The following is a 22,380-nucleotide window of genomic DNA, read 5'->3' as shown; positions in this document are numbered from 1 at the left end:
TGTAATATATTATTCTGTCTGTAGGAATAGCCCATTTACAGGTAGTTGTGTGGTGACAAGTTACATAAACTAAAAGATATTAATAGATAATCATACATTTTTGAAGTACTGTTATGAGATGTTTTTATTTAACAACTATAGAAGGAATTTCAAGTGCCAGTCCTTTGTAATCAGTGCATTTTCCACCACAATGGAGTGTACAGGACAGAGGATTTTCTCCTTTCCAGGATATTTGTAATATAACAAGTTGTTTTATCTTTTGTTTTAAACATAAAGGCACAGAATCGAGAGACAGGTGAGGAAATGATGGTTTACAGCTGCTATAAAGTAAGTGATAACTGGAATTTGTGGAAAACGTTAAACAAGAGAAGGAAACATCTTTTATCATGTTTATCATGCTTGTAACACACAAATAGATTTTTAAATGGAGTTGTTTCTTAAAACAGCATGTCCTGCCATGTGTGATTGCTTACTCATTTGGTTAATCAAATAAATTCTTATTTGTCTTTGCTTTGCTTGATCATTTAACTGTGCATGGGATAGAAATATGATGGTGAATGAGTAGCCATTTTTTCTGTACATGTAAGAAAATGATGAAGGCTAAGAGGCAAGTCTGTTTAACTTTTTAATGGTTTTCTTTAAACTTGTGCATCAACTTTAGACAGTAAATTGTGTGCACAATTAATTCTGATTTCACAACATGGTCAAAATTAGTTTAGAATCTCGAAATGTTTTTAAAGACATCTTACCCATTTTAACCATTTACTCACATGTTCTCTGCACTCCTAGCAGTCTATTGTAAGTCGGGTGTGTAATGAAAAGTAACAGTGGTCATCCCCAGGACACTCTTTGTAAATATCTATATATGTGTATATATTTTAGTATCATTAGTATTATCGTTACTATTATTTACCCCAAGTAAAAATATCTTTCTTTAAATATGATTATTTTACACGATAAAAATAGGATTTGTCCAAAATGTTCATCATTTCAACACTGCCTGGCATGTTTAGCACACTTTTCTTTTCATGGACCTTAAAGGTGACTTATGTCCATGGAGGCAATGTGTCATGGACACTGACTCTGTATCCTCTTTACACAGACCTGGTGCTATGGTCCTGGATGTGTTTGTGTGATCTTATGAAGTTGGTCCATGTGGACACACAGCAGTCCCAGGGCCTCCATATATTTTACACTCTTGGCTATTCCTGATGGCATTCCTTCCACCAGAAGAAGAGAAGGATGCCCATGGTCAATCTTGTGTTGATAAAAATTATTACAAAACTTTGAGGTTTTTTTTTTTCATACAAAAAACACTTCATATAAATTTTGCATTTGCACAAGTTTGTGAGGATTCCTGTTTCCTGAAATAAAATTCACAAAAATTTACAAACAAGAAACTTGACATTGGAATGAATTGGACTGTGTGGAAAAAAGCACTGATGCTTACTTAATGCATGTAGATAGAGTTTGTCAAATTATGAATTAACAATAAATAAAAAGTAATAAATACTTGAATAAATATAGCATGACAGCTTTGATGCTAGTTTTCTTTTTCTCTCTCTGTGTGTGTGTGTGTGTGTGTGTGTGTGTGTGTGTGTGTGTGTGTGTGTGTGTGTGTGTGTGTGTGTGTGTGTGTGTGTGTGTTGGGGGGAGTCATTGACTGTGTTTTTTCCCAATTCCTGGAACTGATCTATATTTTGCAGTGGTGATGAGCCTCCTGGGAATCTTCATAGGCATGTTCCATGTTTTTACTGTGTCAATGTATCACAAAGTAACCACGGTGATTCTTCCCTTCCACATCCTCAAAAAAATTCTGTCGGTCATGAATTGAAATGCAAGCAAATTAAGTTGTTTATTGCCTGATGCCTGATATATCTCCTCCTTTCAGGTGATTGAGATCAAAAAATGTCTTTGATACAGAGGAGTTCTGCAGTGACTCTAAATATAATTCAGTATTTTTAATCAGCTATGTTTGGTTTCTCCTACCATGACTGGGACTTGGACCATTAAATAAACAGCTGAAATATACACATTAAAAATATTTTATACTGGATTGCCCATGTAATTAGAGAATCCCCTGCCCCATATTGTCTACATCATTTAGTTCTCTTTAATGTACTCGACTGCTCTCTATGTGGCCTCTAGACAGAGAATGGTCAAGCTGCCCAAAGAGATCAATACAGATTCACAAACCTAAACTAACATGAACAAAATGAAGGGATAGTCCACCTTCAGCCATATACAGCTTGATCTCATTCCTATAGCTCTCTCCGTATTTACTTCATAAAATATTCCAAACACAAGTACCAATCAGCTCTTGCCCTGGTGACATGAGTGATGAGGTAACTCACTTTAATTTTGCCCAAAATCAAAGTTATTTCCACAGGAAATATGTTGCAGTTTCTTTTTTTTCGCCCCGAATAGCTAATTGTTTTAAAACAATAATGACATTTAACACTGAACAATCATGTTCCTAATCTCCCACCCCCCAAGTATAAATGTAGCTCTATCGCCCTGCTCTACAAATCTCTTTCCTTTTCTTTCTTCCTCTGTCTTTAAAAAGAGAGCGAGAGAGCAAATGTCTGCTTTATGCCATGGTCTCTTTGCCTGGTAATCTCCGGTCATTGAAGGTGTGCATGTTGATCACTTCCTCTGTTTTGACCATGACAGGTGGCTGAGGCTTGTGTTTGAGTCGGCGCTGGCACTTGAGGGACACTCGCAGCTCCTCCATCATGGCGCTGCAGAACGACCTCTGTGAGGGATGAGAGAGAAAACGCAGCTGATCAGCTATTTCTTACTTATTAAAAAGACATCATCAATATTGGCTGTCTAATACAGAGAACAAGTTTCATGTAGGAGTTGATGAACATGCTGTGGAGTAATACATATGCAAAGGAGTGGTAGTAGAAGGCTAGGGAGAAAAAGAAAGATGCATGAGAGAGCAGAAGCACTATGATCAATGCTGCTGTCCTTCTGGATGCACACAGACCGCATCATAACTAAAGCGTTTTCTCCATAGAAGATTTCACTCAGCTTTTATTTCCTGCCTTGCTGCTGCAGCACCATGACTTGTTGATGCATATTACATTTCCTCAGACTCAAATCCCACGAAGCTGCATGGCCAATTAAGCTGCTACCTCTCCTCTCCCTCCTCCACATGTTTGCTCTCCCAGAGACACTGTGTCATTTGTAAGTGCTGCATTCAACAATCAGAAAAAGAGAGATGCTTTGCTGTCTACAAAAATGTCCCCTGATAAATATTTGATTGTGTGCTGCATATTCAATATTCCCTTTTCTGTAGTCTTTGTTCTGAGAGTTTCTGTTCATACAAAAAAAATCATACAAGTAAATGTAACATTTAATTCAGAGAACAAAATAAATGCTGAGATGAAATGTCAGAAGCGCTTGATATTGTATGGATGTGAATGCATAAAAATGTATACATGTTTATATTATATAATGTTTATATTTGTTGATTTAAAAAAATATCCTTATCAATATATTAATTAATACCAATTCACAATTATTAGTATGAAATTATATTAATTAATGGCATTTCTTTATATTTTTACTGGGCATTATGTTTGTAAAACTGATTATTAAGTATTATTAATATGAATTAATTAATACAAACAAATAATACTATTAATATTATTATTATTAGTAGTAGTAGTAGTAGTAGTTGTTGATGTGTTGCCTTAACATTGGTAGTATAAGACAAAATTAAACATTTTAGCAATAATAGATCAAATTTATTAATTAAAAGAAGAAGAAGAAGAAGAAGAATTTCCACCAGAATTTCAGCCAGTTTCAGAAACACTGATTTTCGTCCTACTCGTGTGTCCATACTGATGAATGCAATCGCCCGTAAATTACCAAACGTTTGCACAGCGTAACTCATTTGCATTTAGTGAAGCCCACAAACGTCATCAAAGTACAGACAACTGTGAGCACAAAATGATCCAGCAAGGTAGTGTGAAATACATACATAGAAATTCTGACTTACTACTATGACAGAAAATATTATTTTTCTAGTGTATTAAAACTAAGTGCTTAATCTTCCATCAGCTTAGGTGTATGTTTCTGACTTATGGTTATAGGTATACAGACTGGCGAATTCTCAATTTATCTGCCATAATTAAATAAATCATTTGTTTTGGTCCACTTTCTTTATTATTTTACTAACATCAGTGCTAGTAATATAAAATATGTGTTTTTCACAAAAATGTCTTTAGGCTCTTCATGATTTAGACTCCACAGCAATTCTATTTTAATAGAGCACTAGCTAAACATTGTATAAGAAACAAAAGCACACAGTCTAAATGTAACAGTAAATTCTATGAGCAACAATCCATGGAAATGAACTTTGTGTGACTTTACACACATTCTTTAGCAGAAGAATGATGCGTATGTTGATCTGAATTCAAAATTTCTTGCTACTACCAAAACATAAAGTCCAGATGAATTTATATTTAGCTTGATGAAATGAGACCCTGTAATTTAAGTATTTTGAACTGGAAATTTTTTGGGATTAAGATTACAGTATGCAGTATTGAAAATTTAGATTTGGAATTCAAGTCACCTCTTTTTTTTCTTTGTCTCAAGTGTACCACCTACAGCATCTATCTCTTTGTTGGTCTGTACTGCTGCTGTTGATGGAATATTCATTGAATGACTAAATAGAACGTTCACACTAGCTTTTATGTAAATATACAATCAAACATATACATAAGAGAGACACACTTTGGATAGCGATTTTATTGAAAGAGATCTGTGCATTAATAGAAGTGTCATTAGTTTGACAGCACAGTATTTATCACTCCACTTTATATGTTTTTTTTCCCTGTCTTTCAGAGTGCTACAATTTCCCTAGACCAACACAATAAATATCAAGATCTCTTCTTCAGATTTCATGATTTTTTTTTGGACAGTTTTCAATTCATTATATCCATTTGCGCTACACTTTCTCTCCTGATAGATAGACTGCATCTTTGAGGGAAGTCTATGTCACCTTTATCTCAGATGGATAATGATGGAAGTTTTCTAGAAGATATCCTTTTCCCACTTTAAATTGTGGCTCTACTTCCAGTATAATTGTTATAGATGCTATATATATATATATATATATATATATATATATATATATATATAGATAGATAGATAGATAGATAGATAGATAGATAGATAGATAGATAGATAGATAGATAGATAGATAGATAGATAGACATAATTCACTTTTATTCAAGTTCTGTAAAGCTGCTTTGAGACAATGTCCATTGTGAAAAGCACAATAGAAATACACTTGAACTTGAACATATATAAAAATATAATAAATAATATATATATATTTTTATAAACTGCTGGTCTTCCCATTTTTATTTCCTATAGAAATACATAGTATAGAAATACAACTTATTAAGGTTATTTACAATGCAACCACCCAGGAGATGTACATAACATCTTTAATTTGATGCTACATGACTATAGATAATTATCCACTTATTTCCAAGTGTAACTTTGATATAATAAATGTGCAATGTCTGAACACATTGTGTCAGCCAACAAGAAAATATTACAGAAATTTTTCAACAGTGTATCATGTTATCTGTTTAATAACCATGACAATTTTTGTTTCGCATTTAGCTATTACGAACTTAAATGTTAATATTAAGTATTAAATTAAATACATTATAGAAAAAAATATATATATTAAATAAGACATTAGTTCATTACCTAACTTATTATTTATATTTATAAACAAATGTATAAACAAAATAATGAAAAAAGCCTATTAAAGAAAGTGTGAGTAAATGTATTTGGTCAAGTAAACTTAAATTAACTTCCTTGTGTTTTGCATATTGTTTACATATTGTCTAGAGGTGTGTGAACATTGTCCAGTAAAAGTTGGATTTCTAACTGGAGTTTTTGTGATAAGATTCAAGACAAATTTGCTAAAATGAGGTCAGATTTCTTGTTGCAATATTGCGAGGAAAAATAAAATTTTTGATGTAGGGCACCACTTGAAATAACATTTTTATGCAATATTGACCACACTGGATAACATCCATGTGTCATGTGTATGTACTGTCAAATTACAGAAAGCTAATCCCATCAGGCTCATCTGTTAAACCAAATTTATCATGAAGTCAAGACACCTGAAGCTAGGCATATTTTGCATTGTATGTTAATGTAAACTTTGTGCTATGTGTTGTTGGATGTATGTTTTTTGTAAAGCAATAAATCAGTTAGAATGAAATGGAAGACATTTTCTAACAGATAACTAATATTATTTGTTATTAATATCTGTGTTAATGTGTGTGTGTGTGTGTGTGTGTGTGTGTGTGTGTGTGTGTGTGTGTGTGTGTGTGTGTGTGCGTGTGTGTTTTGTGCGTGTGTGTGTGTTTTCACTTTTTTCCCCTTAGCTGCTTGTTTCTAAGTCTCAGGAGACAAGTTTACTTTTAAGCAGTTCAGAGAGCAGTAAGCACAGATTTAACACAGGAAAGTGTGGGTGGCAGAAAAAGGAGGAAGATGGAAGAAGGATGACAGAAAAAAGCATGAAGGCAAAAATGCATAAAAAACAGGAACAAGAAAAAATGCCATTATTGTTGTAAAAGATTTATTTAAGTGCATATGAAAAGTTAACAAAGGGCAGTACTGTATAGATGCACAGAATCAATGGAGTGATGAAAGCATATTGAAAAAAGAATTCGATGTGCAAAGCTGTGACGTAATCAGAGGTGGGTGTGAAAATATATAGCACTCAAATAATAACGTCATCAAAAGTGAGATGCATAGTCATACAGATATCCACATTTGCTTTTACTTATAAGGTAAGGGATTGTTGCTTCAACTTCTACCTCTGTGTATACTGTCAGATATTCTGTATTCTCGAGTGTAAAAAAGGACAGCAATCCGAATAGAAAATTCCCAAACAAAAGAAATCCTGTAAAATGTGTTATTTTATTTAAATTGATCATTTTGTTCACTCGCACTATAAATCGCAGTACATTAAGCATGTCTTGTTCCATGGTAAAGCAGCATGTTTTAGGCAGTATCCATCTCTTACATCATGTCCTGTCTCGAAAGTTGCTACCATGCCCATATTGCCTTGTTCATTAAAGAGCAACTCCAGCTGCCTCTTTTCCTGTTGTCACGCCCCCATGTTCAGAAACCATCTGTGTAATAAATGTCTCGTTTACCACCAACACATGGAAAGTGGCTTCGTGCACACTAAGCTTATTTTGCCGAGCTAATAAACTTTATTTGATCGTATGCAGTAGTAACGCATGTTTATGATAAACTGGCAGTTCAGGTCTGACAGTGTGCATGATATATATACTCACTTATTGTGGGAAAGCAGCTAACATTAAACTTTGATCTCTAATAAATGAAACAACATTGCAGTTGCTGTGAAATATATAAATGAGTCATAAAGTGTGAACTAAATAGTAGGCTAAAAAGGTAACAGCTCCATTTATATCTTTCTTGCTGTATGTTTTCACTGATTTACTCAAGGCCAATTCCAACCCACTGGGCAGCACTCCCCTAACACACAACAGCTACCAACCCAGTAAGGAAAAGTCTAACACATGCTTCCTCCGACTGCATCTTTTTGTACTGCTGCTTATTCAGTGGCAGGGGGGAGCACACTAAGAGGACAGTGCAATCCATTCACTTTCTTATACATCAAGATTCAAACCTGCAATCTCAGGAACATAGAGGGACTGCTTTTCTTTACCAGTTTGTAAAAAAAGAACTATGACTGCATGGCAGCTGTTTTGCAGGGAGCTATGCATTATTCCAAATGCATCAGTTACATTTGTATTTTCTTTTTCACCACTATGGTAAGAACATGATTTAATTCTACCATTTTCTCTGGCTTTTTATTTACACTGATCACACATACCATCAAAAACATTAGCAAGTAAAGATAATAACATCCTGTATCTTGTTAAAGTGGCACTTGTTAAAGGTTGAGCTATATTAGGCAGCAAGTGAACAGTCAGTTGGAAAAATAAACAATATAAAGATTAGTGACTCAATTGTGATGGCCAAACTGTGTACTTGGTCAAAGCATCTAGAAAACGGCAGCTCTTGTTGATTTTTCTGGTTAGGAGATTTTAGAACTGACCAAAGATGGACAAAGAAAGAACTGGTCAAACTGTGACAGGGTTATGGACTCCCAAGACTCATTAATGCACAGGGCAGATGGGAGCAAACACAAGCCTTTTTTGTTCTGATCCCACCAAAAAGCTGTTATTGCTGAAAATTCTAATGTTGTCTATTATGGAACAGTGTCAAAACACACTGTATTGCAGATTGTGTATGGGGCCGCATGACTACAGACTTATGTCCACTGCCAAAAATGTCTGTAATGAGCATGTGAGCATCTGAACTGGAGCAAGGAGAAACATAAAAAAGGTGATCCATTCTTAAGAATCACATTTTCTTTTAGATCGTGTGCATGGGTGGGTGTGTGCTTTTCTTACCTGGGGAAGAGATGGCACCAGGTTGCATTATAGGCAAAGCGTAAGACAGCGGAGGCATTGCGATACTATGAGCAATGTCCTGCTGGGAAACCTTGGGCATTTATGTGCAAGTTACTTGTACATGTACAACCTATCAATGCATTGTTGCAATGCAAACTAAGCCCACCCCTTCAGAGTAAGAGTATTTCCTAATGACAGTGGCCTCTTTCAGCAGAATAATCCACCCAGCCACACTGCAGGTGGTTTGAGAAACATGACGAATAATTGACCTGGCCTCGAAATTCCTCATATCTCACTCCGATCAAGCATTTAGAGGAGGTGATGTATAAACAATTCTACACAATGGAGGGCCCCAACTCACAAATTACAGGACTTAAAGGATTGCTGCCAGATATCACAACATACCTTGAGGTCTTTGGGCAGTTCCAAGCTGTTTTGTGGCACAAAGTGGACTTACACAATATTTAAAATACTAATTTGTGTATTGCCCAACAGTAAAATGTCCTGCCATTACCTGAGCACTAAAACTACATTTACAGGGCCTGCTTTTCAGTGATTTCTCAGTATTGTTTTTGGTTTCCAGTGGACTACAAAAAAGAGTGGGAAAGTAAGCCCCACCGCAACCACTGACTTCAACATGCAGCATTTACATCAAACCCAACTCTCAGACCTTTAATAAAATACACTGGTCTTGGAGCATCATATTATTATGGTTTTACATAAAACATTTTAACCATTTTTGTTGTTTTTAAGTAAATTCAATGGAGTTGCCTTTTAAAAGCAGTCCTGTGTCCCAATGGTTAACATCTCCTTTTAAGTCAACTTAAGGACTTGCCTGCAGAATAAAACCTCACAACAGGCTATGCTGAAACATCAATATGGTGGCTTTCAGTGAACAAACAATACCACTGGAAGAAATCGATGGAGGGTGCTGGAGATGGCTCTTAAAGCCAGAGCCCTGCTGAGAGGGGCTAATTGGGGCTATGTGGAACTCACAACTCATATGGGTAGTGGAAGCTTTCACAAAGGTACAACAAGAAAAGCTGAGTATGTAGTCATGTTTTTCATGTTGTTACAAGCTTAACAAGTAGAATGAATATAGCTGAGCTGAGGTAATGTTAATGATGTCTAATCTGTGCCAAAGACTTCTCTAGTGAACTAGGACCACATCAAAGTGATTTGGTGATTCACAGATGGAGTCATTATTTTGCAAATGCTGTATTTATTTGTATTATAAACAACTTATATATTTTCTGTGGACTGTGGATAAATATAAATTTGAATTAAATTTAAATCAGCACTAAAAGACACAAATATAAGATTTGAATATAATAAAAAAAATCACATTCTCACTATGTGAAAATAAAGTATTTTCTTAATTATTCAAACTTCTTAATTCTGATTTACATTTGCGGCATTTAGCAGACGCCCTTATCCAGAGCGACGTACAGGTCGATGTACGTCACTGTACGCCTGATATTGTTTCAAATGTGTCAACAATCTTTGCTTAGCCCATGCACTTAGTAAACCAAAAAAGAAAGAAATGAGGTGAAATGAGGTGTGTGAGGACAGGGCTGTAGAGGAGAGACAAGATGAAAAGCATGGTGGTCATCTGAGCATATGAACCAAATCCCTTCTGTCTTCAGAGACATACATCAAGGAGAGTTGCTGGCTCTCCAGCTGGCAATGTCTGGAAAAATATTGTCAATTAAATGCATTTCACTTTTTTATTGCAACCCTTACATATGAGTGCATCAATGCATAAATGCAATCTTGTAAGGAAAAGAAGAGAAAAAGCAAGCTAGATTTACAAAAACAATAAAGCATGTAATTAAAACAAAAACCTCTCAATGGAGCAAACTGAAACTCAATGTCAAAGTGTGGCAATGGATGGCTGCATTTTATCATGTCAAACAACTGTTACATTTTTATTGCAGTCCAAATATGTGAAAGTGTTTCTTTACCTTTTCAAGTTGTGCGTTTTGTTTAGATTTATAGAGGAACTCTCCAACTGCCACAAAGACTGAGAAAACAAGTCCAGCGGCCAGAACAATGAAGATTCCTCCAATGTTCTGCACACCTAGAGCGCTGGCCTCTTTACTCTCTTCCTCCGGGCAGCCGTTCCCTCTCCACCATTTCTCTTTCATCATGTGCAGCTTCCCTTCTTCCTGAAGCTGCAGGATTGCAATGGTGATCTTATCTCGGTATGGCGAGCCTGACGAGGTCAAAAAGAAGGAGAGAACAAAAAACACACAATCAACATCTTTTGACTGGGGAAGAATTATGACTAGCAGAGCAGAAATCCCTATTTGTCCTGTTATTTGAAACACAAATTTATCAAATTGGGAGAAAGCGGGATAACTGGCGAAGAAGGATTTACACAAAGAAATAAAATCAGTTGCTGTGGCAGGAATGCTGCACTTCTCTATAGAGTGCATTTTTTTTTTTTGTGAAAGCCTTGTGATTAGATGAGGAAAGATAGAGAGAAAATGCAACTAGAGGACTGTGTGAGCCACAAGAAGCCCTCTGGCTGAACGCCGCTTGCTGAAACATAGCTCCCAGGGTGCCACTGATAACACACCAATAAAACCCAATTACATTCCAGGCATCTGCATTTTTTTTGTTTTATCTATTTATTTTCTGTCTAATTAAACTAGTTGCCATACTTAATTTGACTTAGTGTTTTCAATATGGGCTTAGAGAATATATGCTTTACCAAAATGGTCTTAGAAGTGTTCCCCAAATGCAGGTCTTATTTTGTTTTGATCCCCAGAATGCAAGGAAAGAAACCTCCTGGATTGTCAGCATCCTATTGCTGCATGCACATGTCAACAGGCCAAGCTTCATCCACTCCACACCACTCATTAAAACACATCAGGGAATGGCTTTTTATTTAAGATGGTGTGTAACAGAGCAAGAACACATACAGTACATTTCTTCATTACAGCCTTGATGTTGGAAATGTTCCTGTGGTTGGGCCTCAATAACATGACTTTTTATTTTTACCCAAGTTATTTAAAACTGTACAGTACTCTCACCTACATTAAATAAACTTCAAAGATTGAATCCACCTGAATGCCCACACACTGTGATGTTGTGAAACACGTATCTTGTTGAACTGACTACATCCTCTTTGTTGTAGGAGTTAGATTAATCTGAAAGGAAATGCAGTGCAACAGTGGATCCAGTATAATTATTTTAACCATGTTTGTTAGTCATTCACTCCTAAATTTAGTTTAGAGTGAAGAAGTGAAATGCTGACAGCAGGACTCCTGCTATTTATTAAATCATTTATATAAATTTGATGTATCATTAAAATGATTACTAAATCCTTTTATTTTTCACAAGTGACACAGAAATTCTAAGAACTGACAGTTCAAAAATCCATCATACTTGTTCTAACAAAGTACATTTTAGCTCAGTACATACGATGTTGTAGAGGTATCTGACTACCTTATTGAATGACAGCTGGATAAAAATGTGCATGTTCAAAAAAAAAAAAAACCTTTTTAACCTAATTAATTAATTAATGTAAAATACGAGTTAGTATTTTCATTTCCTTAGTTTTGCAAGTATATTATAGACTTATTTTTAACTGCCTCAAAAATAAATAAGTGTGCTAATATGCCGCAATTGAAACAAATATGCAATACAGTGCACACATTTTTAATATTATTAAGAACAATTGCCACAAGCATGAGCAATCTGGCGTGTGAAAATGACACCTATTTTCATATACATATTCTTAGGCTCTTGTTTTCTGCCTTTTCATTTGTGTTGTTTGGTATTTTGCCTTTGGATTCATCACCTAAGAGAAACTGTGTACTATTTAATCTGGCAGAACAATACAGTATATTGATGTCTGGCACAAAGGCTTTGAGTTTTTATTGTAAGATGTAAAAAAATATATTTTACAGCACTGTTATGTCTTAAAAGAATATACATTTGTATAACATTACTGGATAATAGTAGGAATTTAGTAAAGCAGCATGTTTGTACACTAAACATTAAATGAGCAGTGAAGATGAGCTTTACAGCTTTGGCTCCATTAACTAATCCTACAGTCAAAACAAAAGAGGGTTACTTCATGTCTGGTTGGAATGAATTTCAAATAAGTCCCACAGCTGTATTCTGTCACATCAATGAAGAACAACAAAGAACGAATCTCTGGGGCATTGTCCTGTAATGTAATCGCATAGTCTTGCAAATGTCCTGTTGCAACAGGAAAACAGATATATGTTGACCTGTTTCAGCCAGCTTCAGTTATTTTCTTCAAGTATCACTGGAAAAGAAATATTTCTTGTTGATATATATGCTGTAGAAATAGCAACACTTCACTAAAAAGCCTCATCAAGTGCTTCCTATGGGTTTCTACTCATGCTCTGCTGCATCAAGAAAACTTCAGGGCTTTGCACTGTCAGTAATTTCCTCTGCCTTTTTAATGTTAGATACTCTTGTGAATCTTGTAAACATAGTGAATCGCCCACTGGGAAATAGTTGACAAATACAAGGTGCTTTGCTTAAGCAGAAAATGATAAACAGTGTCCAGAAAACTGCAATGCAGATTTATACTAATTATTAGTAGAGGGATTGTTGGGGGTGTTTCCCAGGAGAAATGGACAGACAAGGAGGAAGGAAAACAGTTTACTTGTACGCTAGCATTCCAGCTTGAACCAACACACCCCTGGCAGATGTTTGATGACATGGTACAGTACATGACTCCTCTTAATGACCCCTCTGGGGAAAAGGCATGCCATGTTCTCTGAAAGCTGACTGGGGTGCTTTCTATTTCTGCAATACACAGAGGACAAACACAACTGTCCAGTAGCACTTATTAGACATACCAGGCAAATCCAATATAAAAAACAAGTAAACCTGTGCCTTTACAATGATATGGCAATGTAATATAGGTTTGTGAAGAATTTGAAGGGTATATATTTTTTTCAGTTTAGTTAGTTATCATTACAGATAAAAGTGAACTGTCCACTATGCTATTTATTCATCTTATTTTCATCTCCAACAACCCACAGGTCTAGAAGGACTCACAAACATATTTACACCCTCATTTACACCTAGGGGCAATTTAGAGTCACCAAGCAACCAACATGCATTTCGTTAAGGAGGTAATAGGAAACCAGAGAACCTGGAGGTACAGCAACCTGCTACAATGCCACTCTTGCACTAAATAGTATTAAATTGCATTGGTGCTTGCCAGATTGTTTTGTCTTGAACAGTTTTTACATTTATTTTTATTAAACATAAATTGCTAGATTGGTTGTTGAGTTAATGTAACAGTTTTCTGAAACTTCAGATTTTATATTTAAAATTGGTTAAACACTAGTTGGCAAATTTGAGCAACTTATAATTCACTCATCTTCAGTTACTGTTTTAATTACACGTGCAGCATTTAGCATGTCTTTATTCTAATGAATTGTCAAAGTGCTTTGTAGACTATCAAAAAAATAATAATAATATTATTCCAAATTCTTTTTGAAAATAAAAGATTTCTTTGTAAGAGATTTATGTAAGGCTTGTATTAAAACATTTTTTAAGAATTGTTTTATGTAAGCACAGTAAAGCTTAGGATTTATTTACGATGATGTTCACAGTTCTCATATATATATATATATATATATATATATATATATATATATATATATAGAGAGAGAGAGAGAGAGAGAGAGAGAGAGAGAGAGAGAGAGAGAGAGAGAGAGAAAAGACAGAAGAGTATTTCAAATTACAAATTAAATCAATAAATGTTTTGACTACCTTTTGTCTTTTAAATCCTTATAAATCCTATATTTAGATCCAAGCAGGTGCTAATTATCATAAATATTTTCTGTAGGTTGAAACAGTAATTAACTAAAACAGAAACAGCTGTGTAGGAGGTTTAAAACTAGATGAGGAACAGGGAAACTCTGCTACTAAGGTGAGGTTGTGGATGACAGTTTCATGTCACAGGTCACACACCATGGCCAAGCTGAGCACAGCAACAAGACACAAAGTAGTTGCATCAGCAAGGTCTCTCCCAGGCAAAGATTTTAGAGCAGGCTGGTGTTTTAGGATGTGCTGTTCAAGCTATTTTAAAGAAACACAAATAAACCGACAATTTTGCGGACCGTAGACACAGTGGCCGGCCAATGAAACTTAATGCACTGGATGAAAGACACATTATGTTTACTTTTTTTCGATAACAGAAGAGCCAGCAATGCCATCAGCAATAAACTTGCGGAAACCAGTGGGACCGAGGTATACCCATTTACTGACTGGGGAATTATGACCAGATGTAGTCTTCATGGAAGAATTGTGACCAAAAAGCTATAAATCTGACATGGAAACAAGGCTAAAAGACTCAACTATGCACAAAAATATAGGAACTATGGTTGAGAGAAATGGCAGTAGGTGCTCTTGACTGATGAGTCAAAATTTGAAAAAATAAAAATATATATATATATATATATATATATATATATATATATATATATATATATATATATATATATATATATATATATAGTTCCTTGCAACAGTAAAGCATAGAAGTGACAACACATGGCAGCAACCAAGAAGGGAGATTTGGTCAGTCATTAATTAATGTCCACATGCTGAGAAATACAGGCAGATCAATCATGCAAATTCATCAGGGAGGCATTTGATTAACCCCAAATTTATTCTGCAGCAGGACAACGACCCCAAACATTCAGCCAATGTCATTAAGAACTATCTCCAGTGTGGAAAAGAACAAGGAGTCCTGGAAGTAATAGTTTTTGCCCCCACAGAGCCCTGATCTCAACATCATTGAGTCTGTCTCATGCTTACAGTACATGAAGAGACAAAAGAAGATCTGAGGTTAGTTCTCCAAGATGTTTGAAAAACTTCTGAGTTCCTTCAAAAACTGTGTACCTGATGAGTGGCACACCTGAAGAGTGGCACACCAAATATTGATTTAAGGTGGATTTTTCTTTGATACTTTACTTTCCATTTTGTTAATTAATTTTCACACTTGCCTAAACCTTTTGTTAATCCTATCTTAAATTTTGGAAAGCGTATTGACGGTATTTGGCATACATAGGTATTTGGAATTTATAATAATTTTGAAAACAATTTTAAATATTTCAAAAATATTTTTCAAAAATATTAAAAATTTTTTAAAGATTTAAATTACTGTAAAGCAACCTGTATTTATTTTTTCATTTTTTTTATTTTAATTTGTTATGTTACATAAAACCAAACTACAACTGGATGTTGTTTTTTCCAATTAAACATAAGAGTGAAATGTATATATTTATAATGATTGTATTTATTTTTCCACATTATAGCTCTTATTTTTTTCCATTATTTATTTCCCTTCAAACTAATGAGACACTGAGATGACTTTCACTTCTTGCCAGACTACTTTCCATTATAAGAACTCGACAGCTCATTTTCAGTTACAGCTAACAGGCACACATGGTCGATGTATGGTAGAGTTCTTGGATCTGTGAATGATGAATGGGTATCACAATGACTCAGATATCAGACTATTATTTTGGATGAAATATTGATTTAGAAGCTTAGAAAAAAAGACACAGCAGAACTAAATGGTCCAAAAACTGGCAGACCAGTTCTGACATGCTTCGAATAATCACTGATGGATAATGATATAGCCATCTTCATTTTTCAACTGGCCCTCCCATATCCATAAAACAATAGCCAAACAATTGAGTTTAGTCTTTCTTGGCCATGATTATTAGCAGGATTTAGGAACAATGAAACAAAATGTACAATGTTCACTCTGAAATCCATGTGCAGTTTAGATAATCACCTAACCATATAATGCATATTTGAACAAATGTCTATATATGTGGATATATTATATAACCTGAAAAAATGCTAATATTTAGCTTTGTAATGAAGTGAAAACAACCATTTCTGTCATTGATGAAACTGTGATCTGTATTATTGTGAGATTCTATATGATAGTTGTCTGTGGTACATTGTAGGATAGGAAGTTTTTTTCCCAGACCTAGTGATTAATTTATTTTTATTTTTTTTATTCTCCTATACAGTATATCTGTGCTTACAGGGTTTACAGTATAGTGTTAAGCCATGCAATAAGGATAAATATTTTTGAACGTGAGATTAGGACACTATTTTCTAATTCATCTGTTGTCATAGGTGCTGTGAGGTTCTGAATGCAGAGCTTCCCTGTCGCACTTTTGTCCAATTTATTTACTAACAATGTAGTGTAACACAATTATGTCTCTTTCCATTAACTTCCAATTAACACAATCACAACTATATAAAAACTGTATGAGTATAGATAAGGTGTATGAAGAGGCTTCTCCCATTTTAACATAAGTAGCATCATAATGGAGAGTATTCAAGGAGCATAAGCTTAAACATCGTCACCTTTAGGGATTCCCCAAGGGTTCTTTGATAGAGGGTTGCCCTTGAGCTCCAAAACAAAGCAACCTTAATGAGTCAATATTTTAACTTAATATGTCTACATGTATCACTGTTTTGCTTTCACATGTATTGTCCTTGCATCTCTGTAATAGAATAATGGAATAGCTTTTATTTGTCACATATACATTAAATCACATTGAAGTAAGTTTTTCACATATCCCAGTTTGCTCAAAAGCTGGGGTTAGCGCGCAGGGTCGGCCATGATACGGCGCCCCTGTAACACAGAGGGTTAATGACCTTGCTCAGGGGCCCAAGAGCGGCCGCTTGGTGATACCAGGGCTTGAACCTCCGACCAGTAACCCAGCACCTTAACCACTGGAGCTACCACTCCCCACACCATTATAGGTGTAATAGGTGTAGCTGTGATATGTATTGCTCGGGTTATACTGCTATGATAACTATTGCTTTGACATGTATCGTTTTGAAATGTGATGATGTGCTAGGTATTGCTGTGATAAGTATTACTCTGGCTTGTATTGCCGTTATAGTTAATGTTGTAAGTATTGCTCTGACATGTATTAATGTTAAATGTATTTCTGTGATATGTATCACTGTAATGTTGTGACATGAACTGAAATGTATTGCTGAGATATGTATTGCTTGACCCATCACAGGGACAACTATTGCTCTAACATGTATCACTGTTATAAGTTTTAATATGATAAGTATTGCTTGACATATCAGTGTGATAAGTATTGCTGTGATAAATGTCGCTGGTATACGTATTGCTGTGATAAGTACCAATGTAATAAATATCTCTGTTATATGTATTGCTTTGACATGTATCCATGTAATAAGTGTCAATGTTATACTGTATGCATTGCTCTGACAGGGATCTGTGTGATAACCAAAGAAGCATCACTTTGACATGCCGATCCATGCAGATCCAGAAAGAAGCCAAGCATATCTACCTCATCAAATAAAAGCAACCAATTTCATGTTATAGTTCAATATTTTTATTGGAAGGCTTTGTTGCTCAAAACATGTTTTTGCACCTGTCCACTAGAGCATAGGGAGCTCCGCCAAACATTTTTTTTGCATCCAACATTATCAGATATTATATTATTAATGGAGCCTGTCAAACATGCTCCGTTAAAGTCAATGATATATATGCTAAATGGCACCTAGGGTAGGGAGAACTGCCTGCTTATGGCAACAGATACTAAAACAGTAGAATTAGCAATTTAAACGGCTTGTGCTGAACTGCCTGGAAATGGCACACATGGGAAAGATAATACTAAGCACCCTTTTCTGAATGCCCTGTGTGTATTTCTCACAACACCATCCAAACGCGCACATAAAAAAAAAAAAAACAGTAAAAAGAAACCACAGGAACCCATTCTCTGTGCTCATGTGTAGATGCGCTGGCTTTACATAAACAGTTACAAGAGGTGAAGCAGATTTCACACAGCAAAACACAACAAAATGATATGTTCCTCTAGTTAAAATATGGCACTAAAGCGAGGTGGAAACCTCTGACTGACACAAAGAATCCAGGCTCCTATTCACTGATTAGACAACCAGTGGTGTTTGTGTTGTTTACCTCCTGAACCCAAAGTAAGCCTTTGATTTTTCATATCAACGCACCTGATATGCTTTTAAAGCAATGATTTATTTTTTCTATTACATATATTATGTTTAAATGTTTAGATAAAGATATTGTAGATAAATCATGTACAGAAACAGCTCACCAAAAATGTCAAAGCTGTTTAGTGGGTTATTTGAGCATTTATTCGGGTTATACGCTATGTAATAAGGATTCTAACAGTTTTATGGTAAGCTGTTAATTCCCTCAGCACAGAAATGTGATAAGCAAAGATTATACATGTGGTCATTGTATAAAAATGTCTCAAGGCTGGATTTTTCTCCAGACACAGGTACTTAGCAGTGACTCTTTTCCCCATTTCTACAAGTAATTCAGCCATGGGGCTGCATGTATAACAGGATTAAGACAATCTATGCCCGAGCCTGGTAATCAAATCCCGCTCCTCCACATTGCAATGGAAATGTCTTGCCATCACCCTTTTCATTTGCTTACTATTTTATGCAGTACCCATTTCTCTGCATGTTTACTGTCCTCATGCCTTTTTCTCCTACGCATTCTGTGTGCAAAACCACACAAGCAAATTTAATCAGACAGACAGACTATCAGCATTAAATTAAATCTGATCTAACACTTGCGAAAGAAAACCAGTTTCTCAGACATTAAATTCAAGGTCTACTTCTGGATTTAAAAATAAATATTTGTCATGCAGTAATTTTATATATATATATATATATATATATATATATATATATATATATATATATATATATATATACGAATTATAATAAAAGATAATAATTATTTTAATTAAAAAAATATTATTAATAATAATAATAATAATAATAATAAATGCATTTGAAGCAGAGTGTAATTGTAGCACACATTGTGTGAGATAATTATTATTCAGTATTTTAATGATGAAGTACCAATGTATAGTGTTATCAGTCAGAGTAATGAACTGTATTATTTTCAATCTGGTAAGAGGAGCATTATGCAGACCATTTAAAAATCCAAAGGCCCATTATTATGACATTTATCTGCATTTAATTAAAGATGACACAAGCAATATTACATAATCCAGTTTCAATGCAAACACTCCAAACTGGAAAGTCACAACTGAACATAATAATGTGATCATTTTACTTTGTTCTAGAATTAATTATCATAAAATTGTCAATAGTGAAGTTGTCAGTGTCACATTTTGAGTTTGCGTAATATGTCACATACCCATAGGAGTGCCAACACCATAGGATTTGGAGTCGATGAGGCCGCCTATTTGCGTAAGATTGCAGTTGCGCTGGATGACGTACTCGATTGTGGTGGACTCCATGAGGAAGGCATAATCGGAAGTAAGCACCCGCTGAATGCCCTCCTCCACACTCTTCACCATGACTGAATGCCTGCGACTGCTCATGAACTCCCACATCTTGTCATATGTAGAGATCTTTGTTTTCTGTAGAGGAAATATCAGTAAAAAAAAAAAAGAAAGAAAAAACATTAGGCAAATTACAGGTCATTATAGAACAGTGAGAAATGATGGCTCCTAGAGGGCTGCTGATCTTCACAATAGGCTATTGCAAACTGTGAAAAATCCATTATCAGAAACATTTACATTTACATGTGGACTGATTTCACAGGGGCATGATACTGAATACACGGATACTGAGCACACTTCGTAGCATGCTGAGTGTGCCCTACACAATCCAGAAATGCACACCCAGTGCATGTAGACAGCTGATATATTTCATTCGGAAGCCATAAGCAATATTTAGGGATAATGTTGTTAATGAACATTATTGCATGCTATTGATATATACAATACAATATAATACAATATAAAAAAAATGTTATCCACATGAAAAATAATTGTATCTACATGAATAATTAATTAATATTTAAATTAATAATATTTTATGTACATGAACATGATAAAATTCTATATTTTTTATTTAATTTGTAATGTACAAATACCGAATGCTCTGTTTCCATTCTAGCATAATATATTGGTTTAACATCAGCATGTTGCTAATTTGTTTGGTTATACAGTACTGTAAGCAATTTTTCTACTTTGTTTTATGCTGTTTCCCTTTTAAGAAATAAACACACAGGTACAGGCATGGGTGGACCAGTGGGGGGTGACATTCAAAATCTTATTGCGCAATGAAATTTTCAAACGATGCCGGTCTCTAACTCCCTCTTAGCATAAACAAAATCCTAAAACGATCTTTCCTGCCTACAGGAGGCTTAAAAGTCTTGTTTAGTTTCTGACAGCCCACATTGTAGATTCTGTGCTGTGTTTCTATCACATCACAAATCAAATTAAATAAGTCAACGTTACCTATTGCTGAAGTAATACAGCTATTTATATCAGCCTGTCACTTTCTTTATGTTATGTTCTTCTAGACATCGTCTGTCCCATGGCAACAGTGCCACTGCATTGGTGATTATTAAGGCTAATTCACTCAAAAGCATTACTGAAGCAAAATTTAGTTGTGCGTCTCACAGAACAGATGCGCTTCTATTTTAACCAATGTTTAAATCCATGCCAGCTGAAAGAGATGCAACTCACTTACATAAAACTGCAGCCCCATCTGTCCTGTTTATTCCTTCATTCTGTCTCTTCTACACATGAATAAGACCTACACAGCCTATAAATCTATTTAAATCATACACTTCCACTAAGATTGTTCAACCCAGTGAAAGCAAAGTTTTTTTGTTTGTTTGATTGTTTGCAACTCCATCTTTTATATTGAATTGGAATCTATGATTGGACCATTTTTTGCTTCTAGGTCACAGTGATATAAATATGTTTAAACATTTGCATATTTTTTTTTCTAAGATAGTGGATTTGGGCCTTAAATAAAACCATTCACGCAAGTATTTTTCTGTCTTTTTGATGATAACAATAAAACATTAATGAAAACCTATAACTACAGTAACTACAAAATGACCTACAAAATCTATCACATGACAAATCAATGCTAGAATATCCCTGCTCTAAATCACGGTAGTGCTAATCAATTATTTGTTTACAATTAAACACTCTCCTTTAAAAACCTAGCTTAACATGTCTGTAAGACTTGCATCTTACTATTAACGTTGCTAAGCTTTTGCCAGATACAATTCTGCTGTTATTCCAGTGCTGTTTATGTTTCAGCATCTATTCCTTCCTTATGTTGATCACATACCCTCTTCCTATTTAATGTTGCCTTAGGTTTGTCTTAATCTACTCTGCAAACTCTTTTCTGCATTCGCATCCAAGCTTGTGCATCCTGACATCCAAAAAGATGTCCTAAACATTAATAACTGTCAATAAGGAGCATGAATAAATCCTGTACAAAAATATCTGGAAAAAAAACCAAAAACATTGTAATATGGCACGTTATAGCTCTGCAAAATATGCTGCTGTTTAGAGCACAATAGTTTTATTTTCCCTCCAAAACCATACTGAAGGCATTTGAAACCTAATTAAGTCACATCTTCAAGGTCCCTCCTGCCATTATTGTGTATAATGACTTCTTGTGGTCGGTCGATATTTTAGATCAACTGGGTGATTTTCCGAGTGCCTATCAGAATCTTTTGGAGTCACCCTTGACAAATCAGCCGATTGAGCATGCAGAATATAGAGTGCTGATAAGGCAAAACCAGCAGACTGAGGTAGAGAGAGAAAGAAAATGAAAGGGACAAAACAGGAGAGAAATTTACCTCCAACTCGAGTCTTGCACAATTTGGCCAACAGCTAGAAGATTTGTCAGCACTTACAACAATTATAGTTTATGTCTCAGAACAGAAGAAAAGCTCAAGAATTTTCCTGAAGATTCAAAATGTAACTTCGGGAAATCATAACTTCGACTCACATATTACTACTGTGTTACTACTAAAATCTTTTATAGT

General features: G+C 35.0%; 1 protein-coding gene across 3 annotated transcripts in view; it reads right to left on the bottom strand.

Moving 5' to 3' along the window:
- Nucleotides 1-612: 612 nt before the first annotated feature.
- The window catches only part of grik2 (glutamate receptor, ionotropic, kainate 2), a 132,082-nt gene continuing 110,314 nt past the window's right edge, over nt 613-22,380 (bottom strand). For 2 of the 3 annotated variants that reach the window (XM_046847150.1, XM_046847151.1), the window contains 3 exons: nt 19,714-19,939; nt 10,457-10,707; nt 613-2,755 (listed from right to left, as the gene is read on the bottom strand). In XM_046847150.1, the coding sequence (XP_046703106.1) occupies nt 2,591-2,755; nt 10,457-10,707; nt 19,714-19,939 (642 nt within the window). In that variant the 3' untranslated portion in view covers nt 613-2,590. Of the gene's footprint in view, nt 2,756-6,605; nt 10,183-10,456; nt 10,708-19,713; nt 19,940-22,380 lie in introns of those variants that run through there. The other variant, XM_046847152.1, reaches the window with a different exon arrangement.

This window comes from Silurus meridionalis, chromosome 4 (assembly GCF_014805685.1).
Source record: "Silurus meridionalis isolate SWU-2019-XX chromosome 4, ASM1480568v1, whole genome shotgun sequence".
Lineage (NCBI taxonomy): Eukaryota > Metazoa > Chordata > Actinopteri > Siluriformes > Siluridae > Silurus > Silurus meridionalis.
This window is presented reverse-complemented; position numbering and strand designations above follow the sequence as displayed.